This window comes from Alternaria novae-zelandiae, assembly GCF_023758075.1.
Source record: "Alternaria novae-zelandiae strain BMP 2774 chromosome Unknown scaffold_34, whole genome shotgun sequence".
Lineage (NCBI taxonomy): Eukaryota > Fungi > Ascomycota > Dothideomycetes > Pleosporales > Pleosporaceae > Alternaria > Alternaria novae-zelandiae.
The window spans coordinates 98,922-123,216 of NW_026056994.1; the positions used below are offsets into that span (position 1 = coordinate 98,922).

The window sequence follows — 24,295 nt, forward strand, 5'->3', positions numbered from 1 at the left end:
CGTAACTCATGATTTTAATTTCTGTAATTCATAACCGAAACATCGGTCGTCTTTCGTCATATACAATATAGTAAAAACAATCAGAACTTTTTGACGTAGGCCTGTGCCTGACCAGCAACTCCACGCAATGCTAGTACTCAATCTCCTTGTCATGATACCGTAAAATCAACAAACTTTTGTGAGGTCATAAAACCCCTGGGTATATGTATATGTGTAAGACTTGTCGCAACACCGGAAACAAACAACTTTTGGTCTACAGTATCAAACGTCATGCGAAGAGCTGCTGATGGAACTGCGACTAGTCCCATCGGTGATATGCGTCGCGATGCTCATGCGCTGGAATGGCGAGATTTGGTTTTGTTCGCGAGATGGCGGACTTGACAGTCCCTGACTGCCTGCAGGCGACGAAGGTGGTGGGTGGCTTGGTAGAGCATCATTCGCGCCATAGCGTTCTCGGAGACGCTTGATTTCGCGAAGTCGGTTTCGCCAGGACGATATGGAATCACCACCCTCGCGGATGTACCAAACGCTGGCAAAGACAACGGCGTTAATAGCCATGAGGCGGCAGTAGTCTGCCAGGTACTTTCCGCAAAGAATTTTAGTCTCGACGGCAGGGGATATGTCGGGGAACCCTGGCTTTGAGATGGTCTGGATCTTGTAGTAGCGATTCCTGCCGTCAGGATCTGCGTCCAGTCGACGGTCGACAAAGCTGGCCCTTGACTCTGGAGAAATGACAATATGTACATAATTGAAGGCCGACGGGAACGTGTCGAAGTTGTAAGGTAAGCCAGAGTCGTTGAAAATAATGTTGACAAAGTCGTTGCCAATGTGTCGCTTTTTGTTTGGATACGTCATGTCGTCGTCGGGATTGGTTGGCATCATTGTAGGAATGTGGAAGACAAGCTCCATGCAGCGGTCCCGCCAAGCATAGGTGAACTCGCCATCCCTGTCTTCGCGTGTGTCGAGACCACCAGTATTGAACTTCGCCCCCTTCAGACGGCATAATGTACCTAGGTCACTAAGGAAAGCAGTATATGCTGGGGATCCCATATCGTTCATGAAGATGTCTCTCTCGTTCGTCTGGCCCTCGCCGATGTAGATGACACCGATTTTGTAGTTGTCTACCGTTGCGATCCGGTCGAATACAGTAATAGCACGGCGTGTCGGCTCGTCATCGGGTAACGGAATAGGTGGATTGCTCAGGTCGAGTGGGGCGTAAAATGACTGGAAGATATCGTCTGGCAGAATGCCGACATAGGTGTTGGAGTAGAATGCTTGGGAAGCAAGGCCGATGGTGATCGGAACTTGATGTCGTGGTGGCGACGTGATCAAGGGCCGTACTTTGATAAAGCGGGTACCGCACTGCCAAAAGTTAGTAGACGTACTGACAACACACAAGCAGAAAGACTTACCGGCCGGCGTGTCGTGACAACAGAGGCACCGGTTCTTGCAGCGGTCTCTATTGTCACAAGAGCATTACCAACGATCCATGTCTTCTTCCAGACTTCTCCATCGCCAGGCTTGAAGGAACTTTCCTCGCGTGTTGTTTCATCGCGATCTGTATATGCTACCATGTTCATAATGTCCAGAATGACCTGTCCTTGCTCCTCCATAATTTGCCGTCCGGAGCTGTCGGTATAGTGTAGATTCTTTGTGATCCATGGTATCTGCTTTGGGCGGTCCTCCATCTTCAACGCCATGAACCAAAATGTGATGACGTAATACGCGAGGGAATATAGATACTGAGGTAGATCGTCCTCGACGCTTCTTGGCTTGTTGGCCCCAAGATCGGGCGATGCCGCAAAGTCTCTTGATGCGCCGCTGTGTCGCAATGTCCGATGCCCGCTTTGTAGCGAATGCCCGTTCGCTGTCCGGTCACGCTGGTCGCGTATGTGTTGTAAGTACCGGAAGCATACACCGAAAACTAGCTTGAACTCGTCTTCGCGGAAGTTCTTGAAAAGTTCTGGAAGACGAGCCAAGGAGGTGAGGAATTCCAATATGTGTATCGCTGTAGCTGGCTTCGTGATGATTTGCGACATTTTCTGGACGATGCTATCGAGTGACTTGCTGACCGACAGTGGTATTTCGAAACAGCAGACTGAAAGTGCGTGGATGCACCATTTTGACGTTCTGTCCCACTGCACGATCCCTTGTAGGAAGGCCTTCACAAGATCATCTTCCTCGCTCTTTTCGAAGTACTCGTGGTAGCTGATGATGATTGTTAATATATGAAATAGGCAGACGGCAACATCAGCCTTTTTCAGGAGCGTGTGCGGCGGTGGTTCGTGGAAGCTTGCATTCCGTACTTGTTCGCAGAGAACATTTCGTAACATTTTGAGCTGGGCGACACAACTGCGGACCAACGCTTGGTTGGAGAGCTGAGGCCCAAGATGAACGAGTACGTAGCTATAAATCTCCCAATCGGGTGGTCTCTGTAGGAGTGAAATGATCAACTCCAGCCACAATGTGACTTCCATGTCCAGGATATCATCGCTGAGAGGGTATTTCTCCGCATCAATGTGGGAGAAGACGACGCGACTAGATTCAGATGGCGGTTCCTCGGGAAGTCCTTTGGGGCCAGGGTACATCCACAAAGGAGGTATCGGCTTTGATACGCGGCCCGCGGGGGCATTCGAGCGGCCGGTGTGGCGATTGAGAGAAGAACGAGGACTTGAACCAGAGGTTTTGCGTTGGTCCCGCCACGAAGAATTGTCTTCTGATCTGTTGTGATCGGATGTTGGACCATCTTCAAATTTTTCTGGCGCAATAGCTGTTTCCTCTGTACGGCAGAGCTCTGCGGCAATCCGCTGACCTTCCGATGAAGAGCTAACTATCAAAGCATGGCGGGCGTCGGCGCGCAAACGAAAGAGTAACTTGAGAGCTGTAAGGCGTGCATCATGCGCGTATGCATCTCGTCCAGCAATCTGTCTTAGGAGCTCGTAAAGGATGCGTGTCTTTTGGGCCGAATGTGTCACGCTCCGAGTGAAAAGCCGTACATAGGCAGTGGCGATGACGTTACAAGGGGAGCATCCATCTTCTTTGAACAGAAATTGGTGAGACTGCCATGACGGTAGCGAAGGTGTAGATGCAGTCCGTGGGCGGTCCAGACGCCGCTGCAAGACTTGAACAATCTCGGAGAACCGGGCGGTCGATTCTCGATCAGCTACGTACACCGCGAAATCTACTAGTTCCTGCAGAACTTCAATGTCATCTTCCATTTCAATCCGGTCCAAAAGGAGTTCTTCTGACTGCGATACTGTTTCGCTGGAACACAGCATCTCGACGGCCTGGTTAGTTTCCCGTAATGATCGGAGCACAAGCAGTCGGAGCGAGCGTGGTCGTGTGGTGTCGTTGAAAATGCCAGCGACCAGTCGATGGCAGAGGTCAAACCAGCCGGCATGGGAAGGATTGAGGTAGCGTCCGGTTACAAAGTACTCTATCACTCGCTCCGCGGTCGCGTCGCTTACGCGGTGTGAAAGGTGCAAGAAAAGCTCCATGACACTCTCGCGTTGGATAAAGTCAAGTGCGTCGCTGATGTGGTCTAGTTTGACCAGCACTTGAAAGATGCCGTCTTCTGGATCACGTCGAAAGAGCTCCTGGTGGGATGTTGCATCTCTTTCATGAAATCCGGAGACGTCGTTGGTATGCTCTGCTCCGCCTAAAATTCGTCAGTAAGGGGTATCCTGTGATTGAGTGTACACGTACCAGCATTGGACAGACTGTCTGCATGAGGTGATATTTGTCTTTCAAGGACGTCCTTCTTCGCACTGCTTGCATGATCTGTTGATCTGGATGCTCTGGCGCTGACACGCTCGTCGTCACGCTCGGCGCACACACGTATGACCTGCAGCATGTCCCCCAAGTCACTTTCAGCAAGCAAGAGATCCCTCATGCCTTCTTGGGCCAGAACCGCATCTATCAGACTTATGATTATCTGCTCTTGGTCGGTGCCTGGTGTCCTGATTGAAGCTTTCAGGGCTGGGAAGAGCAAGGACATGGGGACCTTGGGCAGCTCGTTGCGACCATCTTCCAGAAGCAGAAGACGCAACACCAGAGTAGTGCCCCTGTACATGCTGTCTAGTTTCTTCTTGAGACTCTCGTTTTCCAGAGTCTCCCGGGATGGGCCGTCTAGGAGCAGATGCAGCAATTCAGAGATGGCAGCTTGTCCGACGTGGGACTTGAAAAGATTGCTCAGCGTGTTCCAGGCTTGATCCTGGAGATCGGTGATCCTCTTATGGATTTCACACAGAACTTCGAGACAGGGTCGCAGGGATTGCTTGGGTATATGCACATAGGTGATGATTGTATCGAACAGCTTGACGCCGCATTCCACATCGGGGCGATGCGTCGTGGCCCTGCAGATGGAGACGGTCCGTCGTACGAGGAGGTCCAGATCGTCGTCAGTGAAGACTTTGGCATTGAACTTGCAGATATCCGTAGCAAATTGGAAGGCGCGGAACATGTTGGCGACTTCTGGAGGAGGATTGGCAGCACTCCTCTTGCCGTTGGATTTGCCCCTCAGGCCGCGGAAAGCATCGCAACTGGCCTGGAAGCAGCTATCAAGGGAGGTCAGGATGAAGGAGACCATGCCCGACTCGCAGGAATCAATGTTGCGCCCATCGTTGGTGAGTGTGGCGATGACGTCGAGTCGTCTGTCGAAGTAGCGATCGTTCTTGCGCAGACAGGCGGCGTCGAAAAAGAGAGTGCGCTCGATGCTGGCCAGGTCGGAAAGCGATGCGCAGCTCTTGAGAAGCTTGTACCCCGCCTCCGCGACATCGTCTGGCTGCTCGGGAAGGAGCAAGTCACTTGCGACCGACCACAACGCCAGTATGTTCTGCACCGGATACGCCTCGAGAATGTCGCATATCTTGTCCACGGCCACGACGCGCTCGGCGAATGGGCGATTGCGCTGCAGCTGGTCTATCAGGTCGTGCAGCTCGGGAGGACCGCCCGTCACAGGCTTGCCCGTCCGCTGGCCTGTGACCTGGCTGATGCGCTGAAGGGTACCGTCGGCTGAGTGCGGGCTAGGGATGGAGCCGGGGCGGATGGTGCCCAGCGAAGGTGTGCGCGCAGGCGTGCTGGTGGCGGACGAGACTGAGGGCGGCGGCGTCGGGCTCTTCAGACGGCCACCCGTCAGAGAGCGGAAGGCCGTGAAGAGCGCCTGGGTGGAGGAGCGGCGGTCGGGCGTGTGGGGGACATGGTCGGCCGGTGGAGACATGCGTCGGGAGCGGCGGCGCAGATGGGGTTTGCCTGGTGGAGAGTGCAAAGGCTCGACGACTACGGCGGAGAGGGCCCAAGAGGATGTCTACGAGAGTAACGCAGGCGCATCGAGTCTATCATGGGTGCTGGGCGGCGGAGAGGCGGGGCGGCTGGGGGAGCCCATCTGGGGGTGGAGAGGGAAAGGAAGGGGTCACGCCTGGCGGGAAGGCAGCGTCGTAGCGGACTCGAGCTTGCTAGACAGCAGCACGGCATCCAGAAATCGAGAGCAGTCGTCGCCGGGCAGGGCTGGGGTCATGGCCCTGATCCCTGCACACAGAGACAGGCCCTAGCGCCGCAAGTGGGACACCCCAAACAGCAACCATCGGCCAAACAGTCGAGCTCTCTGTCCACCAGCCACCCGTCCAGTACACTCGCACCCCTACGCCCGTCACTATGGCTGCCGATATCGCTACCCTCTCGCAGCTGCTCCAGGCGTCGCTCGACCCGCGGCAGAACAAGCAAGGTGCGTAGCAGTGTCTCCCGCAGTGCTCATGTGGTGTAGCCTACATTTCTGGAAAGAATGCGCGTATGCTTGGATAGAGAAAGACTAGCCTCTGTATACCTCAGTATATGCGCATTCATCTTGAATCCAGACCATCATCTTGCCCCTCCATCCCCCACACCACGCAGCATGCAATGCTAACTTTTCACAGCGGAGGCCGCAATCAGCGAAGAGCAGAAGAAGCCCGGCTTCTCCCTCTCTCTCCTTCAGATCGTCGCCTCGGACGCGAATCCCCAGACGACCCGACTCTCGGCCGCCCTCTACTTCAAAAACTTCGTAAAGCGGAATTGGGTCGACGAGGATGGCAACTACAAGCTGCCCGAGGCCGAAGTCGTGGCCATCAAGAGAGAGCTCATCGGCCTCATGGTCTCGGTACCCGCCAGTCTGCAGGCACAACTCGGCGAGGCCATTAGCGCCATTGCCGACAGCGACTTCTGGCAGCGATGGGACACCCTAGTCGATGACCTCGTCTCGCGCCTCACCCCCGACAACACCGTCGTCAACAACGGCGTACTACAAGTCGCACACTCCATCTTCAAGCGCTGGCGGCCGCTGTTCCGCTCCGACGACCTCTTCACTGAGATCAACCACGTCCTGTCCAAATTCGGCACTCCCTTCCTCCAGCTGCTCGAGAACACCGACGCCCTCATCACAAACTCCCAAGGCAACCCCCAGGTCCTCAAGAGCGCTTTCACAACGCTAGATCTCCTGGTCAAGCTGTTCTACGATCTTTCTTGCCAGGATCTGCCCCCCGTCTTCGAAGACCACATCGGAATCATCTCAGGCCTTCTCCACAAGTACCTCGTCTTCGACAACCCCGCCCTACACACCGATGATGACACAGAGTCGGGGCCGCAAGAATACGTACGGGCTGGCATCTTCGAGGTGCTCATGCTCTACATCCAGAAGTACGAGGACGCATTTGGGTCGCACCTGGGTCCCTTCATCGAGAGCACCTGGAGTTTCCTCATGTCGGTTGGCCTCGAGACCAAGTACGACATCGTAGTCAGCAAGGCGCTACAGTTCCTCACCGCCGTCGCATCCACACAACACGCCGAAGCCTTCAACAACGAATCTGTCCTTGTCCAGATTATCGAGAAGGTCATCCTGCCAAACCTTACTCTGCGCGAGTCTGATGTGGAATTGTTCGAGGATGAGCCGATTGAGTTCATCAGGAGAGACCTGGAGGGGTCCGACAACGATACGCGTCGACGTGCTGCCACCAACTTCCTGCGCAAACTCATGGACCGCTTCGAGGGACTTGTCACGACTACTTCCCAGAAGTACATCGACGCCTATCTCCAGAACTATGCGGCCGACCCCCAAAACAACTGGAAGTCAAAAGATACCGCAGTCTACCTCTTCACCGCCATTGCTGCCAAGGGAACCGCTACCGCTGGCCAAGGTATCATGAGCGTCAACGAGAACGTCAACATTTTCGAGTTCTTCCAGACACACGTCGCAGCTGACCTTCAGGCTCAAAACGTATCGCCCATTCTGAAGGTTGATGCTATCAAGTTCTTGTACGTCTTCCGCAGCCTACTATCACCAGACCTTTGGCGCGCTGCTTTCCCCCTGCTCGTGAACCAATTGGGTAATGACAATTACGTCATCCACACATACGCTGCCATCGCTGTCGAGCGTGCTCTGTACATGACAGACGACAAACGGCAACCCATAATACCCAAGTCAGACGTTGTTGGCTCATCGAAAGACTTGTTGACGCATTTGTTCAAGCTCATCACAATGAGCTCTGCCCCAGAGAAGATCCAGGAAAACGAGTTCTTGATGAAGTGCGTTATGCGCGTACTCATTTTCATACGCGATGATGTGCTGCCCATATGCGAGTCGATTCTTCAAAGCTTCATCAACATCGTCAAGGTCATCAGGCACAACCCCAGCAACCCTCGCTTCCAGTACTACATGTTCGAAGGTATAGGGGCACTTGTCCGCTTCTGTGCCCCAAAGCATCCTCAGTTCTTCGAGGAAAAGCTTTACGAACCCTTTGCGACCTGCTTGCAGAATAACGTTGAGGAATTCTCTCCGTACATATTCCAAATCTTCTCCGCGCTACTAGAAGCAAACCCTTCAGGCCAACTTAGCGAATACTACAGGGGTGTATTCGGCATCATCCTCAAGGGTGCGGTCTGGGAGCAGCGTGGTAACGTCCCTGCGTTAGCTCGACTATTGAGTGCAATGGTTGCTCGCGACGCACAAAACATCGTGGCAAGCAGCCAATTGGAGCCTATTCTGGGTATATTCCAGAAACTGGTCACTAGCAAGGCTCACGAGACATATTCGTTCGAGCTGATTGAAGCTGTCGTTGCGCATATCCCAGCGGATGCGCTACAACCCTACTTTGTCACCATCCTCCAGCTCATGCTCACAAGACTATCGAACATGAAGACAGAGAACTTCCAGCAGCGCTTCATTGCGTTCTACCACTTCGTTTCAGCGCGACTGGACAAGGGGCTTGGCGCCGACTTCTTCATCAAAGAGTCTGATAAGGTTCAGAATGAGTAAGTGAAAGATTCTCCAAATTGTAGGCATCAATTGCTAACTTCGCAACAGCATCTTCAAGCCTATCTACTTGACTGTCATTCTTCCCGACACCCAGAAGCTTGCCCGCCCAACCGACCGCAAGACCGCAGTTGTGTCGTTCACCAAGTCTCTGGGCGATGCGGAAGCTTTCGTTAGCCGTTACCCCAAGGGTTGGGCCCTTACCACACAGCGCTTGATCGAGCTACTGGTTAACCCGCCTATGCCCACCTCGGCAGATGACATCATCCCCGATGCCGATGTTGACGAGCTCGGTTTTGGTGTCGGCTTCACCCAGCTGAACACCTGCAAGAAGGCTCCACGTGATCCCTTTCCGGACATCACCGATGTGAAGGTATGGGTGGCTCAATATCTGAAAGATGCCGATGCCCGTCACGGCGGACGTATCGTCAAGATTGTGCAAGAACGTTTGGACGATGTTTCGAAGCAAGCTTTGGCTGCTTACTTGAGCTAGAGTAGCGGGCATATTTAAGAGGCGCTCTAGAAGATACGAGAGGGCAGGTACGCATGATAGCATGCGGGGTTAGGCGCAGGTAAAATAGGATTTAGGACAAATGATACCAGGTAGAGAAAAAGTGGTGGATATTTTCCTATGAAGGGGAACACACTCTGAATACATATCGCAATTGCACACCATGTGCACAATCAAATCACGCGTCTTGCACCTCATAGCTAACCTTAGTAACCCCCTTCTGCCTCTTAATATTCCTCAAAACAACCCTCCCACACTCCTTCAGCCTCTGCACATGCGTCCCGCCACACGGATAACTCCCCTCACTACCTATCTCCACAACCCTAACCCCATCCTCCTCATCTCCTTTCAGCGTCTCCATGACCCCTGTGCACTCCTTCTTCGCCTTCTCCTCATCCCAGAAATGGATTTTGACGTCCATGTCCGCGGCTACCATCTCATCGACTCTTGCTTGGATTGCAGCTTTCTTGTCGCCAGGGATGAGACCCGAAAACTCTACGAATGCGGCGCCGGGGTAGTGCGACGCCTTTCCGTCGACGACGTCGGGAGCGATTGAGCCTGTGGCTTTTAGATGGGCGACGGCGAGGCCGATGACGTGGCCTGCGGTGTGGATCCGGGAGTGTAGGTGCCGTTTCGAGGTGTCGATTTTCTGTTCTGCTGCTACTTCTCCTCCGTTTGCATCGAATTTCTTATCAGAGGGAGAAAAGACGCCCATGTGCAGGATCGCGGGATCGACTTTGCGGACTTGGTGCACGTGAAATGTTGTGCTGCCCGTTGAGATGGTTCCAACATCCGAGGGCTGGCCGCCGCCCTGGGCGTGGAAGATGGTTGAGGGGGTGGTTAGGACATAGGGTTCGGTTTCTGGTGGTGGTTTGAACAGGGATTGGGTTTCTGGGGATAGGGATGACAGTGCGTGGATTGAAGTTACGGGAGAGATGTGGGTATGTTTTTGGCCATCTTTTTGGTAGAGGGGGTCTGTTCTTTGGGATAGAGGGTCTGCCATCTTGGTAATGGGTCGAGATGTATCAAAGATGAAATGCGTGTTGGTTGTATCGTAGATGTCGTGGGCAGATGATGCCCGTTTTGGTGTTTGTGTTGTGGTGCCGCGGAAGAGGATTGCGCACGCTGGATACCTGGAAAGTCGACAGTACATGCGACGTTTTATGCTCGGCTGGCGCGATAGATGGTCGATTGAGTCACTTGAAGTTATCAAGCGCCCAAGATTGAAAGGAATGTTCGAGATACTTTAGAAGCCCGAAGTATGGGTCAGAACTGCGCCCTTGAGGTTTACATGCGCTTTACCGCTTTAGGCAGGTACCAATTTCTGTACTGACGTCTTCTCTTCTCGTGAGTGACACAAGAGCGCGATATATGATGAATGTAAGCTTTTAAACTGAAGAAACTAATAGATTCATGATTATACGTAATCGCCGCGGTGAAAGTGGGTAGCGATAAAAGGTGCTGCGTTAACGATGCCATCGACGATACCTGTCATCTTTTGATTCCGGGGCTCTCCATCCCTCATTCTCTGTTCAACCATACCCGCGTAGGCCATGGACACACTGGTCAACCCACGCAGCCTGAACCACCTTGGCCGTCAAAGTTCATGTGCTGCCGTCCGATTCTCGACTCAACATCCAGCACACGCGCTAAGCCCGCGTCTTCGCAATGCTCTCGTAAGATGTCCTGTAGATTGAGGTCTAGATCCCACCTCTTCCCTACTATGCCGATCGCCAGAGGTCTCACGGCTTCAGCAGCCTCGAAATTGTCGCAGTTAGTTGCGCTACCGCATAGCATTGCGGTAGGCACCAAGTAGGCCACGGAGGTCCAGGGAAAAGAAGTGTGCACCGTCCAATCTTTCTTCATCAAGCCTTTGGAGGTTTTCGCTATTCGAGTCATGGCGACGGTATCATTAGTCCAGGCGGCGTTCGTACGAAAATGATAGGTCTGACGACCGCCGGCCTCTGGGGCGACCCGGCTCATCCGCACGGAGGCTTCCGTTACGGTGTAGAAATCGCACTCTGAGTACACTGACACAAGAAGTCTTTCATCGTCAAAGAGCCTCTGGACAAGGGTATCGACTTTGTCAGTTGGAATCTTTGGATGTAATGTCGGGACCTCGAAGTACAAATAAGGACGCTCTCGCTCCTCGACCCAGCCCAAGCCGGTGATGAACCCGCTCATGTCCCTGAACGGTTGGGATCTGGTTGTGAGGATGCCGTACTCATGTAGTTTAACAAGACCAGATACGAGTGGCGTGGTCTCTGCTTTGAGGAGAGGAGGGTAGCCCGGATTGACGTCAACTTCCCCGCGAATGAAAAGTAGGTTCAGCTGTAAGAGCGCGTTCCAGTCTGGCGCAGCCGCCCAAACGCTATTCTGACGCATCCAACGGCATCTTCGGCATAAGCCCAGGTCACTGCCTATACCGGCATAAGGCGTGGGTAGGGGACTACCATTAGTATTGAGGTCAGTAGGCTCACCGCAGCTCGTGCATGCAGCCATGGCGGGTTGTTGTTGAGAGACTGTAACTCTATCAAGGTGAGGTGAGGAAGGACGGAAGGAAGAGCAGTGTTGTCTGATCAAGTAGGTGCACATTCGCTTGTTTATCTACCCTCACGTGTTGATTGTGTGTGTCACCAATGACGCAGGCAGACACTTCCCCATCCGTCGGCCCTCGCTTCCTCCATCGCCATCGCACTTTCTCTCACCTGCGCATGCCACCTTCCCTAGCCCCGGAGCGCAGAAACCAAGTAGTGAACAGGGAAGCCGCGACGATGCACATCGGATGAATAACAGAACGGGACAACCTTAGGAAAGATATTTGGTAGCCACCTCGCGCCTCAAGGTCGCTCGATCATAACGCTGGCCGCCCTCATTTGACCAGTGAGCAACCACCGGGCTCTGCGTCTTGCACTCCTCAAAGATGTCACCCACATCAGAACGCCTGGAGTCTTGGAGAGTCTTATTGGCTACCGGAGGATCTTTTTCGAAATTCGGGACGTTATCGCGCTGAGAAGGCCTAGTCGAGAAAGCTTTGGAAAGCCTGGGGTTGAGTGGAGAGGAAGACTGATGGGCGGACGGTACGGATTGACGAATGCGAGGCCCCAGAGGTTGTTTTACTCGAAAAGGCGAGCCTTCGATGTGCGCGTTGACAGGACGGTGATCATGAGGTGCTAACTTGCGCATGATTGGTGTCTCTTCGCCTGACCACGTTGAAACACGCGGAGTTGATGGTTGATGTTCGTCGCCTTGACATCCCTCGCCATCGATGTCCATCGCTTCCGCTACTTCGCTCTCGGGCCAGTTCTGCTCGGACTTTGAAGCTGCGGTACCCTCTGAGTTCTGATTTAGGATGAACAGCCAGGTCGAGACTCCTAGTAGCGTCATCAGGAAGAGGGTATAAGCCTGGCCATTGGGGTCAAGCACCCAGTATTCCAGACAGCTTCCACGGAAGAGATAGACGAAGAAACCTTTGGATGAGTCGATAGTGTCTTGAACGAAGCGCTCGAGACGAGTAGGCGGTTCTTGATTGACAAGAAAGCCTGACATGATGTTATGAGGCAGCAGTCAATTCTTGATGATCGGATCAAGTGGTGGGATATTGAATTCAAAGGATAAAGTGGTCGGAAGTTATAGGCGACCGCGAGCGTTTGTTGTGATGTATCGGCGCGTGATTACTGCACGGTCCTCTCGATTGAGTGAATCAGTTATTTCTCAACTCTTGTTCATGTCTCATGTGACGAAACTTAGCCAAACAGGACGAATGCTAACAACACGATCAGGCCGTCTCCCATCCACTTTGTTTCTTAGGTTAGACTCTAGGCTATGATTTGCCACGCAGTTGCTGTGACAACAAATGCATTCTTTCAACGCTCCTCAGTGATAACGTCCCAACCTCTCAAACATTGCAGTAGTATGGCGACATTTTGATCTCCGGCAGTTTCGCCGTGCAATATATAGACCTTAGGCCTGCCCCAGAACAGCCGCATATCACTGCCAACACCCTAGCTCCAACCAGCCTTCCCAAACGCCGCATTCACCGGCGGTCTCTTTGACTGCGGCCTCGGTAAAGTGCTTGTAGGAACACTGAACAGCGGTCTTCGCACTGGAGGCACCTCCTCCGGTCTTCTTGCTCCAAATACCCGCTCCTCCACGAATGGCTTCTCCATACCCTCTCTTTTCCACCTTTCCTGGACCCGGTTGAACTCCATACCTGGTGGAAACATGGGGGTCTCTTCGCGTCTGTGTCTGTATGGCGCCGATCTGAATGGATCAACGGGCTTTGGCGTATCTTGCAGCCGGAGGATGAAGCGGGCGAGCTTATACACGACTCCGATACTGATTGCCAGTAAAAAGGTGTGGAAGAAGCGAGGATGCTCATCGTATAGTGCGAAGGAGGCAAGGACGACTCCAGTCTTGAGCTCGAGCCACACTAAGAACGCGAGGATGAGGGCTCCGATATTTGGCAGTAGCTGCTTCGCCGGTTCGAGCATTGATCTCAATAGGTCATGAGATGACGCGCGCATCCAGAGAAGGGACATTGTAAAACTGGGTTGAAGAGTGTGTGTCTGGCCGCTGGTGGACATTTAAGGAATGCCCGCGGAAGAAACGAGAACATGGATCTTTCACTAGATTTCTGAATATGCTTTCACTGGACAGTACAGGCCCTCCTAGGAAGTAAACAAACCGCCATCCTCTGGTTCCGCTGTCTTCCTTTACAATGCCCTCGCAGTCCCCATTGATCTTCCATATTCGCACTATACGAGCACATTTGCACGGCAGTTTGTCATAACAACGGCACCACAATGTCTCAAGAACAGGTCGATATCGTGCTCAACATGTTCATCCTTTCACTCTTCCCTTTTCACATCGCTCGATCCCGGTTCAAGTGCGTGCAGCATGGCCCCCACTCCGCGCGATCTTGAACCAAATGCCATCGACCATTTCTTCACTGTGATGATGGCGCTAGCCGTCGCTTTGATAGTACTGCTCTTCATCATTATAGTCAGATATGAGAGGCGCAACGCCTCGTGGATACGACGCGGGCTGAGGGCTGGGAATGAGAATTGGTTTATTCTTAGCTACGGAACAGGAATGCGTGTGGCGCATGTGGATCCTGATGGGGTAAGTGTTGGTTATGAAGAGATAACATGAGTCGTGGAATGAGTTTGGTCTGTGTGGAAGAGTAGTCTTTGGCGCGATGGATGTAGCGAGGTGCGTATATTGCTTTAGCATCTCAATCATGTATATGAAGGACTTGTCTAGCTTCGAAACATGAGAGCATCAATGTGATGGGTTTAACATACACACAGCCTCGACGTCCAGCGTGTCAACACCATGATGACCCACTAAGGGTACATCCGAAGGTAGGGCAGACCAAGAAGAAAGTCAGTCCCATAGCCATTTTCGAGCAAGATCCCGTGTGGTCTGTTCTGGAGTTGTCTCCATCTTTCTTCACTCTCATCGTCCCTGTCTGCGTGGATCGGGAGCGTAGAAGCCCGTAGTAGATGTAGTCGTCGATCTGCCTCGTTCGGGCTCGGTACCTCCCTTGCTCGTATTCTCATTTCCTACCGCAAGAGTAGACATGACGCTAGCTAGCGACTGGCCGCGCGGTTTGGTGGGCGCGCTGGGAGCGCTCATGCTTCCCGCGCTCGTTGTTGTACCACCCTGAGCTGATGTATCTCCTTGCATCGCTTCCGGCTGCTGCTGCTGACCGCGCTGTACCGGCGACCGCGAGTTCTTCGGAGGAGGAAGAGCACGATACCGCTTCCTGAGCTCCTTAAGCCCAAGTTCGGTTGTAGCAATCAACTCTTCCTCTGTTTCGACGGCAAGCTCGAGTTCATTCCATAGCTTCTGGACCTCTTCGTCTGGTTGTGAGCTTTCGTTGCCTCGACTCTCTGGTATGCGTATGGGGAAGAACTCGGGTTGTGGCTGCGGGTTCTCGTCGGGGTACATTGGCGAATGGGGTGGTGCGCCCTCAACGTGGGTATACAATCCGACACCTGTTATGTGGGGGGTTGTGCCGGGCGGGCAAGTGCTCTTGAAGGCACCGATCAAGTCGGCGTTCATGCGGGCTTTGCGAGCGGCTGCAACATCGGGTGGGAGGGGCGTGGTGCTTGTGGGTGGCTTTTCGAATACCGGTGGGTTAGTGGCATTCTGCTCACGCGCGGCTGAGGAGGTTTGATCGTTGGATGAGATCATGGCGGCCCGGTCTGGGTGAAGATAATGTGAAGTCGCACTCTGCCGCATGTTAGTGCTCTTTCCCGGTCTTGCTTTGAACATTGTTCGGTCGGTGGAGGTTTGCAGCTGACAGCCATGAAACGGTGGTATTGAGGCTTTGGGATTGCGCAGTGATGTTTGGGTTTGTGTCGCTTTCCAATCGCTCGCATTTACTGCTTGACTTGCGCTGTTGGGAAGGAGCCATTGTGTTTGCTGTCTTGTCGCGGACGTACTCACTCCAATTGAAAACGTACTTACCTGATGTCCCCGTATCCGTTGAGTGTTCCTACCATAGTGTCGTGGATGAGGGTAGCGACGATGCTCTCGTCTACTCGATTAGGGGACCACCAACGTCGCGTGAAGCTGACCTCGGAAGTCGCGCCGTTATCGATAACAACCGCCCCACTATGCCCAACACGTCATAGTTCCAGACCTCCAGCCTCGCCAACACGCAGGCCATGCAGGCGTCCATCAACGCGTCATGGCGAGATCATCAACGATCCGCTCCCGATGCGCGCTCCACAGTATCCAGGAACGCGCCAAAAGGAAAAAGTGCTGACATCAAGACAAAATGGCATTGGCTGCTTTCGCTCCGCGGAAGGCGGCTCGTCACGGTATACCATGACCTCAGATCTTGTGCTAATACGATGGTTGCTGCTGTCCTGTGACACATGCTGTAACCATGCAGTCTACTAAGTTATTTAGAGGTGCCGTCTCCCTGCGTTGCTGCAAGTCATCTTTTGTAACTACATCATCCTTACCACGCGTGTCCGCTGCTAGGATCACTTCTACTACATCCAGAGCTTATTCGTCAACTCCGCCAAACAATAACGACCGTCTCAAAGGCCCAGTTGAAACCTCCTCCACTATGCAGTCAGTAAAGAATGCCATTGCCGAGAATCTCGGCAAGGTCGTCTCCGGCGCCCATGATCTCGCACCCGCAGACCAACAGTTCTCGCTCGAGGAAGTGCCAGATCTGAGCGGTAAGGTCGCCGTTGTAACTGGTGGTTCGGAAGGAATCGGTTACGGATGCACACACACCCTCCTATCACACAACATCAAGAAGCTCTTCATCATCTCCATGAGCGAAGACATTATCGACGATGCACTCAAAGCCATCAAGGAAGAGATGGGCGAGGACAAGGCCAGCAGAGTCGAATGGATGAAGTGCGATCTCTCGGACTGGGAAGCAACTGGCAAAGTCGCTTTTGAGATTGCCAAGAAGACAGACCGCATTGATATCCTGATCAATAACGCCGCGAGAGGTATCATGACATATCAGCTTGCCAAGAACGGTGTCGATCTACACATGGCTATCAACCACATGGGCCACGTAGTCCTGACTTCTCACCTACTGCCTTTGATCAAATCTACAGCCGACAAGGGCAACAAGGTCCGTCTTGTACAGCTCGGATCTAACGCACACGAGAGCGCACCCAAGGACGTCAAGTTTGAGTCTCTTGACGAACTCAACCAAGACCTCGGCGCTATGGGACAATACGGCCGCACAAAGCTCGCTTCCATCCTGTACGCACGCTACCTCGCTCGTCACCTCTCTACCTCGCACCCCAACATCTTGTCCAACGCTACACACCCCGGTTTCGTCGAGACACGGCAGTCTGTCGACATGATCCACGAGCCCTACCCGTTAGGCGGCTACGCTATGAGCGTTGGTATGGCGCCGTTCAAGAAGACGCAGTTTGAGGGTTGCGTAAGTACCATGTACGCGGCGACCAAGACAGAAGGTACTGGCGAGTACATCTGCCCGCCTGCGATACGGGAGCCGGGTAGTGACTTGGCGAACAATGAGAAGCTCGGCGAGCAGTTGATGGATTTCACTACGAAGTTGGTCAAGGAGAAGACTAAGAGTTCGAGCGCTGATAAGGGGTGTCCATTCAAGACGTACTAGAAGCGTTCGTGTAGTCTAGACACTGACAACTACGTCGAATATGAGCAAATGCCTCGTTCCTACACCAAACATGCCATGTGATGCCGCACTGTTCAACACTGGAAAGTTTGTGGCCGTAATTCGTTGCGTCTCATTCCAAACAACTATGGTATCGCTCGCTTGGCGCCTTGCAGACTGAATCCCTAACCCATACCAATAACCCAGAATAATGCAATGCATGAAACAACGCCTGATGCCCACAAGGCCGAAGCCTACTAAGCAATACCCTCCATGCCCATGGGTACCTGGAAGCCACTCAGACCCTCTCCGGCACTCGTCAACCGTGCACAAAGACTCAAGAAGACTACCGTCTCGGTGGCAGCGAGGTAGTTTAGCGTATCCAGCAGGATCTTAAGATGCCGGGTGAAGTTCTCCTCGTACTTGGCTAGCATGTCGAACATCTTGTCGACGCGCTGAGGGTCGTATACAAATTGTGTTGTAGGTCGATGGGTAGAAGCGACTAGTGTAGCAGCGGGGTTTTTGGAGTTCTTGGCGGGAGGAGGAGCGAAGGATGCGTTGACCTGGGCGACTAGGTCGGGGTCGCCGGTGACGAGGTAGCGGGAGAGTGAGTATGTGAAGGATGCGAACATGCTGCATGTTGACATGATCTTGTTGTTGATCTGAGGGTAATTAGCAGCCACACAGGCCATGAAAGTGCGGCTCGACTTACTCGAAGCAGCTTACTGTTAGTAAGCATGCATTCCTTCAAGCAAGTTGCGAGGAAGTCAACATGGTCCTGCATTAGCTCGTCTACGGTTCGCTTCACCTGTGGCCCACCGCTCTCATCCTCCGTTGCCTTGCCCTTGGCCCTTGCGTCTTGCTTCTTCTCCTCGCTTATCCGCGACATCAAAGATGCCCAGTTGGGCTCAATAACCTCTGATGTGCAGTAGTAAGTTAGTTGCTGGACGAAGACCAGCATACGCGCTCGCAGTGTCCATGCACGGCGTTTCCACTGTTCGATCCGCGGGTTCTTGGATCGGTGCTTCCAGGCTGCGTTCTTGCCCTGCTCACCCCAGCACTTGGCTAGATCCGTTTCGAGGTGCTTCAAGCTCAGTAGATATCGGAAAAGTAGTTGGTAACGAGTGAGAGTAACTCTGCTAACGACCAACGAAAGCGGGAAGGGCATGGCGTAGTCAAAGACTAGCGCTTGGTATCCAGTGATGTTCGTGTCGTCGGTGATCGGGGCTGAGTTCGCAGGTGTGTAGTTGGATAACGTAGCGGTGGCAGCATCCTGGTCAAGACCCTGGACGTTGACAATCTTCATGAGCCAGTTCGTGAGTCCAGTATCGTTAATCTGAACCTTGATGTCCTCCTTATATGGGTCCTCCACAGCGACTGATCCAGCATGCCGAGTGGCGAGATCCAATAGCGACTGCAGTTTGCCGACGTTAACATGCTTTGCTGGTTTCTTGAGCTCAAGCTCGCTCATCTCGAGGAAGTAAGTGAAGAAGTCGGAGCGATCGAGGAAGAAGTAGTGCTTTAGTGAACGTAACCGTGCAGGCAGTTGGTGTGTAGTGAGGAGGAGGTTGAGGAGCGAGGAGTTTGCGTAGGCGTATGAGGAGTTGACGTTATCTAAGAAGCGTGGATCGTCGAAGCTGGTGGGCGCGTCTTGCACGACTTTACTAACGTCGACGCCTCCGCACTCCCTTACCACGTTGAGGTACTTTCCTGCCAGGAGCACTTTGTCTTTGACGGCTTCCAGCTGTGGAGGCACAAGAGCATCGCGTATCGTATATCTCTTCTCCCAATACTCGTCCGTATAATCCTGGTCTAATCTTTCTCGCTTGATGCTTCTCTGCTCTTTGATCAGGAACTCGGAATGCGGGTCCTTGATGCCGCCGTGATGTAGCCACTCGTTCAACATAGCCATATACGGTCTGCTAGCCTCTCGTAGTAGTGTGGTCAGTAGTGCGCGAGCCGCTGGATCTCCCGACATGGACGATAGCCGCTTGGTGATGAGTCCGAGCACGCTTCCACCTTTGCAGAGCTTCTTGGCCGCGTTACCGCCTTCGCGCAATGACTCCAAGATGTTTTCAAAGTCATTGCTGTCGTCATCCGCCGAGTCTTCGTCCTTCTCGTCCTCCAGAATGCCGTTCGCCTTCAGCAGCTCGATCCCGGTGGTGTAGAGCTGGAAGAGCATGTGGCTAGTCTGTTTGGTGTGCAGACTCAAGACGTGCAGAGTGAAGGACTCGTTCGTCAGCAGCTGGTGCTCAAGTTGCGCAACGAGTATGAGGTAGTCCTTGAGCAACCGTCGTACCGCCGCGCATAACGCATGGTTCACGGCACCGTACTCCTCCCGACTGAGCACCTCGACGCATGTCTCGACAGCAATGTAATGTGTGGCAGTCTTCAGCATCGACTTGGTCAGATCTCTCAAACTAGGGTCCAGGCCGGGCATTAGGCGGAACTGTGGCCCGACCAGACGTTCCTTCTCTTCGTGGGGATTGTAGCCATCGCCGAATCGAATGTACTGCCCCTCAAAGCCCATGAACACAAACAAGAGGTCCTCCAGTATCGCCTTCTCTTGTGCTTCTAGCGATAGTTTTGCAAGCGGTGTAGGTTGCAGCGATATAGGCGCGGTGGATGCGAGGGGAGGTATCGAGATGCGCGTCGCCAGCGGGGCGGTCGTGTGCGGTATCAAAGAAGCCTGCGGTTCCCACGGCATCTGGGGCTCTTCGGGGATAGACTTTTGCGAGGCGGCGCTGCGTGAGGGTCGGTCGACGTCGCGCGGGAGTTTCTCTGAGCGGCTTCGCGCATTCGCCCTACTTTCACTGGCATGCTTCAACGGGCTCTTTGTCCGCCTGATCTCCGTCTCCCGCTCGCGCACCTCCTTCTTCTCTGTGCGACGCTCGCCCGAAGCGGCGCCTGTTGCGCGCATGGGTGCTGACTGTTTCCTGGCATGTGACGCTGAGGTGGTCGAGCTACGACGGTCGAGTTCCTCTCCAGAAGCGACGCGGGGTCGCGCAGTCGACGTGTAGTTGGCATTGACGGAGCGGCGATCAGCGCCGGACAGCGACTTCATCGTGGGCACGTTGCGGGAGGACATGTTGGCGGGCAGGGCACTCCATGGAGCCCGGGGTGCTTTGGTGTTGCTTGTTCGCTGCGCCGAGTCGTGTTTGGGCTGCAGTAGCCGTGTTGATCGGGTCCCGCTTCACTACGCGTCGACTCGCGCTAGTCACCAACCGACCCATGACGCAGGCACGCTGACTTCTCTGGAACACATCACCAATAATTTCCTATTCGTATAACTGGCTGCTTAGACCTATCTATGACATCCTCGAAACGACAGACTCGTTTCGTTGAAGAGCAACAGTCAAAAGAATTAGTGGCCCATAATCATCAGTTTTCACGCCCATTACAATCACCAGCTATCATAAGACAACTCGGGAAAGTAGATGTACCTTTAAAGGCCCACCCGGCTCCCTTCTCGGTTCTTTCTCGAGGTCTCGAACGCTGTGTTACTATCCGGATCATCTCATCTTCCCGTGTACCCATTTGCCAGTAGCGCGTCGACGTCTCCACTTTCCAACAACGATAATATGCCTTAATCGCCCTTCTTCAGTTGTAGCACTGAGCCAAAACCGATCATCCATGTTCAATATCCACGAATCCTTCCCATTTTTCGGATCCGTTCGTTTCTGGCACTCAGCAAGCGCATGCGCTTCGGCATCCGTCATTGAGACACATGTTGCCAAAAGTCTCCCGAAGAGGAACTCATCATGACCAGGTGTTATGTATGGTATCACGTCGTCCCACATGTCCTCGACTTCCTTTGGAAATGGGTCTTCGACATAGTCTGGAGGGAACGATATAATCCTACACAGGTAGAGACTTCGTGGGATCGATTGATTTAGTGCGTTCGTCACATGCTGGTCGACATCCGCTGCCTTGGTAATTACCAAGACCACTTCGTCGTCCTCGTCCACTAGCGACAGATCCTCTAACTCATTTCGGTCCTCTCGCTTTACGAAGGGTTGGTCGAGGATGGAGTTGTCCGTCTTTAACTTGAGTGAACGAGACTTTTCTTCGCAGAAGTCGCGTACGGTCTTTTCTAAAGACTCCCGCTGCTCAGGGGAGTTTCCGAATATTCCGCCGAACTCTTCGCCATCGTCCACGTCCCTGCGAGGGCAGTAAACTAGGCAGTAGTACACATCTTCGGAATGATCGGTCATCATGGACGTGGAAATCGTGGATGCTCGTTGGATGGAAATGGCGTTTTTGGGGTTGAAAGCTGACACCGATGTTCGAGGTTGTTATAGAAGCAGGAGTAGCAGAGGGACCTCGCTTTATATACCAAAGACGTGAGTCACTAGGCATGAGTTACAGTCTTTGTAGTCATGGCTAGAATCATCCTCACAGTCACTTCAGTATGACACAGCTTCGCTGACTCAAAGATATTATCATTCGTCTTTGACATGGACATCTCCAACTATCCCTCCGCATCGTTCGCGACGACCCTCCAGATCATCATGACTTGTTGCGTACTCGTATAATCGTTGAGCCATTTCTTCGTGTCTGGCACGGCTTGGCTTAGCTCCCTCATCTCGTCGCATGCTGTCAACAATGGCCCGACCTGGGCACCAATGCTACTCAACCGAGTTTCAACACCATTCGATCCCTGCTTGCAAGGCCAAATGAGCATGTCTTCAGCCTCTTTGCATGGTACGAAGCATTCTTGCCAGCTCTTCAAATGTTCTTTGCGCATGCTGCACGAGTAAACGGTATATAGAACCGGTTACTCTCCTTTTCTTCACATTCGCGGATCTTTTCCACAACTTCAGAGCTGGACGACAACAAGCTGCTGACACCAAGAACCTCGCGGTTTTGATCGCCCGCTATACTCCGGCGCTTTTTGAGAGCTTGGAAGTTGAAGCCCGACTGGTTTATCTCATCTCCGATCTTTGCAAGTAGGATATCGTTCATTCCTTCGATGTTTAGTTTGCAAAGGTTGAGAAGACGCTTCCGTGCTGCGTCAAGACCGTGGTCGGTGATCAAGTAGGGCCCGATTAGATCTTTCTTCTTGGAGTAGGTTACTTGTAAGTAAACGAGGTCCCTGTTGGGGTTGAAGTCTTTGTTGGAGGCCATCTGAGACGAAGATTGTGCCAGCTCTTTGGTGGTGTGAAGTTTGCTGATTTCGGGCTTATATGTGTGATAAATACAAGTTTAGAATTTGGGAAACGAATTCCGTAGGGTATTTATACATGAAGTGGTTGAAGAGATGACTCAACCTCGACAGTCACGAACCAACACACACACGGACCTCCATGATACCTTTCGCAGCGCACAGATCTTCCTAGGCCGCTGTGTTGTTTTCCAATATGCGACTAAGAAAGAGTTCAGGGTAGTCGTTGCAAGCTCCGCAAGCACCATACAATGCTGAATTACCTAGGTACTTAGAAGATATGCTGACCATCAAATACGATGTCGATCCAGGCAAGCGCAACCCACTACGATGTCTCAACACACTAATGGTTTGGATCCTGCACTCCAGCCCCAGATGACGAACCGGATTTCAGGATCACGCCGACCTGCCCCACTACTTTACAAGACCCAGATGGCTCTCCAGGCGTGATCTCACTATCCAAAAGAACGACACCCGCCCAAACATACCATGCCGTCGGGCGCAGCTCTTTAAACTCTCTTCCATCTCCTTGTCCTTTGCGAAGCTCGTTCTTCGCATGTTCAATGGCATCAGACTCGTTGACAAAGCTTCTGAAATCATCTCCCTGTTCCAAGCTTTTATGCCCATTCTGCCATGCTAAAATGATCTTGGAATAGTCATGCGCAAGATCTTTGATCACGACCTTCTCTGCCGCAGCTTTCGACATGTAAGCTTGACGAAGCTTCTGCGTATGGTAGATACATAGTTTGGGCGGAGAGGGTGATTGAAGCGCGTCTGCGACCGGCTTGTTGGGTTGCTTCTCGTGTCTTATGCTAAAGAACTCTATGTCTTGGTCGTCTTTGGCAAGGTGTTCTCGTGTGCCATCGCCGAGCCCCTTAGCTAATTCATCGGCGAGTCTCTTTTCATTGAATCGATCGCCTCTGTGATCTTTACAGTAATTCGACAGATCCGCCCGCATCAATTTCAGCGATTCTTCTGATTTGCTGTAGACAATGCTACTGTTGTTATGCCAATAATAGTGGACGTGGAATACCTCGTTCTCTTGGGAACCGGACATGGCAAGTTGCTTGGACGAGGCTTTGTAACGTGGTAGTACCTGGGTATGATAGGCGTAAGTAAGGTACGTAGTATGTAGGGGATCTCGGTATGCGTACGAACCTAGAAAGACGGAGTCCTGATTTTATACCACAGCACCTTTGAGTCATGTACAATGATTAACAGCAGCCTGTTAGTCATACATGGACTGTAAGGATGAGCTGGAAGTCGAAGTAATACACTTTTAGTCCAAAGCTGTCACAAGCTTTACGAGTTTACGACACACTAATGGTGATAATGAAGCTCACGGTACCTCGGCACACATCACAGCGCGAAAATGGTTCGATAACATCTCAAATAGGATAGAATCGACAAAAGGATAGAATCGACAAAAGGATAGAATCGACAAAAGGATATCTTACTCCCAGCGTAATTATGTAGAACTCCGACAACGTGATGGAAGTTTCGATCCTTGATCCAACATGAGGGTCATCACGAGCACCAGTTTGTCCTTCAAACCCCGTGGTGATACCGGTTCTTCCTAGCCATCACCTACGCTACATTTGAGTAGTCACAAATGCTAGTTCCCACTTACGATGCATATAGAGAAACCTACGCGACCTTTGCGAACTAAAACATATGCAGATTGGTCATCTGTAGGTACGTTGCACGAAGCGCAGAGCACCATGTAGCTTTTGCATCGGTCATCTCCCTGCAAATTGCTCGCGAACGCTATCTTTCAGGACTGAGGAGGCTGCGTAGTCCATGTAGATCCACTTGATCGGCTGAAGATGAGTCCACGATGTAAGCCCGGTTCACGGAAACTCCAACGTACATCGCACAATCTCCACCTGGGGTTCGCTCATTACTCATCGTGTCCATTGGACCTAGCAGATGTGTCACATTGCTGTCAGACACAGACATGTATTCTTTGTCCTCATGACGGGACCGTGTTGTGTACCTCCGAGGCATCCGCTTTCCGGTAGTACGCACGCAGTGGTCAGGGCCATGAACCACACCTCGGAGTGACCGAATAAACAGATCTGAATGTTGACTCCAGCCTTGTCAGTAGAGCTTTCTCATGGCTGGATGGCAGCGGCACACAGAACGTCCTGATGAAACACACTGTTCACTACCGAATATGTGCAGTGCGGTGTGGACTCGGTGTCACTCAGTCCT

At 52.6% G+C, this 24,295-nt stretch overlaps 9 protein-coding genes across 9 annotated transcripts; 2 read left to right on the forward strand and 7 right to left on the reverse strand.

The window, feature by feature from the left end:
• Positions 1–261: 261 nt before the first annotated feature.
• Positions 262–5,218, reverse strand: J4E88_010479 (uncharacterized protein; the record flags this gene model as incomplete). Its single annotated transcript, XM_049404070.1, has 3 exons — positions 262–1,362; positions 1,413–3,658; positions 3,706–5,218. 3 exons carry the CDS (start codon positions 5,216–5,218, stop codon positions 262–264), a joined length of 4,860 nt encoding a protein of 1,619 aa, XP_049250161.1.
• A 434-nt stretch (positions 5,219–5,652) lies between these two features.
• Positions 5,653–8,774, forward strand: J4E88_010480 (uncharacterized protein; the record flags this gene model as incomplete). Its single annotated transcript, XM_049404071.1, has 3 exons — positions 5,653–5,722; positions 5,913–8,280; positions 8,333–8,774. 3 exons carry the CDS (start codon positions 5,653–5,655, stop codon positions 8,772–8,774), a joined length of 2,880 nt encoding a protein of 959 aa, XP_049250162.1.
• Positions 8,775–8,970: 196 nt separating this feature from the next.
• On the reverse strand, positions 8,971–9,795 carry J4E88_010481 (uncharacterized protein; the record flags this gene model as incomplete). The annotated part of the gene is made up of 1 exon (XM_049404072.1): positions 8,971–9,795. One exon carries the CDS (start codon positions 9,793–9,795, stop codon positions 8,971–8,973), a length of 825 nt encoding a protein of 274 aa, XP_049250163.1.
• Positions 9,796–11,600: 1,805 nt separating this feature from the next.
• J4E88_010482 (uncharacterized protein) lies at positions 11,601–12,341 on the reverse strand (the record flags this gene model as incomplete). The annotated part of the gene is made up of 1 exon (XM_049404073.1): positions 11,601–12,341. One exon carries the CDS (start codon positions 12,339–12,341, stop codon positions 11,601–11,603), a length of 741 nt encoding a protein of 246 aa, XP_049250164.1.
• A 1,911-nt stretch (positions 12,342–14,252) lies between these two features.
• On the reverse strand, positions 14,253–14,993 carry J4E88_010483 (uncharacterized protein; the record flags this gene model as incomplete). The annotated part of the gene is made up of 1 exon (XM_049404074.1): positions 14,253–14,993. The coding sequence occupies one exon, from the start codon at positions 14,991–14,993 to the stop codon at positions 14,253–14,255; it is 741 nt and encodes a 246-aa protein (XP_049250165.1).
• Positions 14,994–15,879: 886 nt separating this feature from the next.
• J4E88_010484 (uncharacterized protein) lies at positions 15,880–16,920 on the forward strand (the record flags this gene model as incomplete). The annotated part of the gene is made up of 1 exon (XM_049404075.1): positions 15,880–16,920. One exon carries the CDS (start codon positions 15,880–15,882, stop codon positions 16,918–16,920), a length of 1,041 nt encoding a protein of 346 aa, XP_049250166.1.
• Positions 16,921–17,174: 254 nt separating this feature from the next.
• Positions 17,175–20,150, reverse strand: J4E88_010485 (uncharacterized protein; the record flags this gene model as incomplete). The annotated part of the gene is made up of 3 exons (XM_049404076.1): positions 17,175–17,579; positions 17,630–20,108; positions 20,143–20,150. The coding sequence occupies 3 exons, from the start codon at positions 20,148–20,150 to the stop codon at positions 17,175–17,177; spliced, it is 2,892 nt and encodes a 963-aa protein (XP_049250167.1).
• A 279-nt stretch (positions 20,151–20,429) lies between these two features.
• On the reverse strand, positions 20,430–21,131 carry J4E88_010486 (uncharacterized protein; the record flags this gene model as incomplete). The annotated part of the gene is made up of 1 exon (XM_049404077.1): positions 20,430–21,131. The coding sequence occupies one exon, from the start codon at positions 21,129–21,131 to the stop codon at positions 20,430–20,432; it is 702 nt and encodes a 233-aa protein (XP_049250168.1).
• Positions 21,132–21,645: 514 nt separating this feature from the next.
• J4E88_010487 (uncharacterized protein) lies at positions 21,646–22,225 on the reverse strand (the record flags this gene model as incomplete). The annotated part of the gene is made up of 2 exons (XM_049404078.1): positions 21,646–22,098; positions 22,220–22,225. The coding sequence occupies 2 exons, from the start codon at positions 22,223–22,225 to the stop codon at positions 21,646–21,648; spliced, it is 459 nt and encodes a 152-aa protein (XP_049250169.1).
• Positions 22,226–24,295: the final 2,070 nt, after the last annotated feature.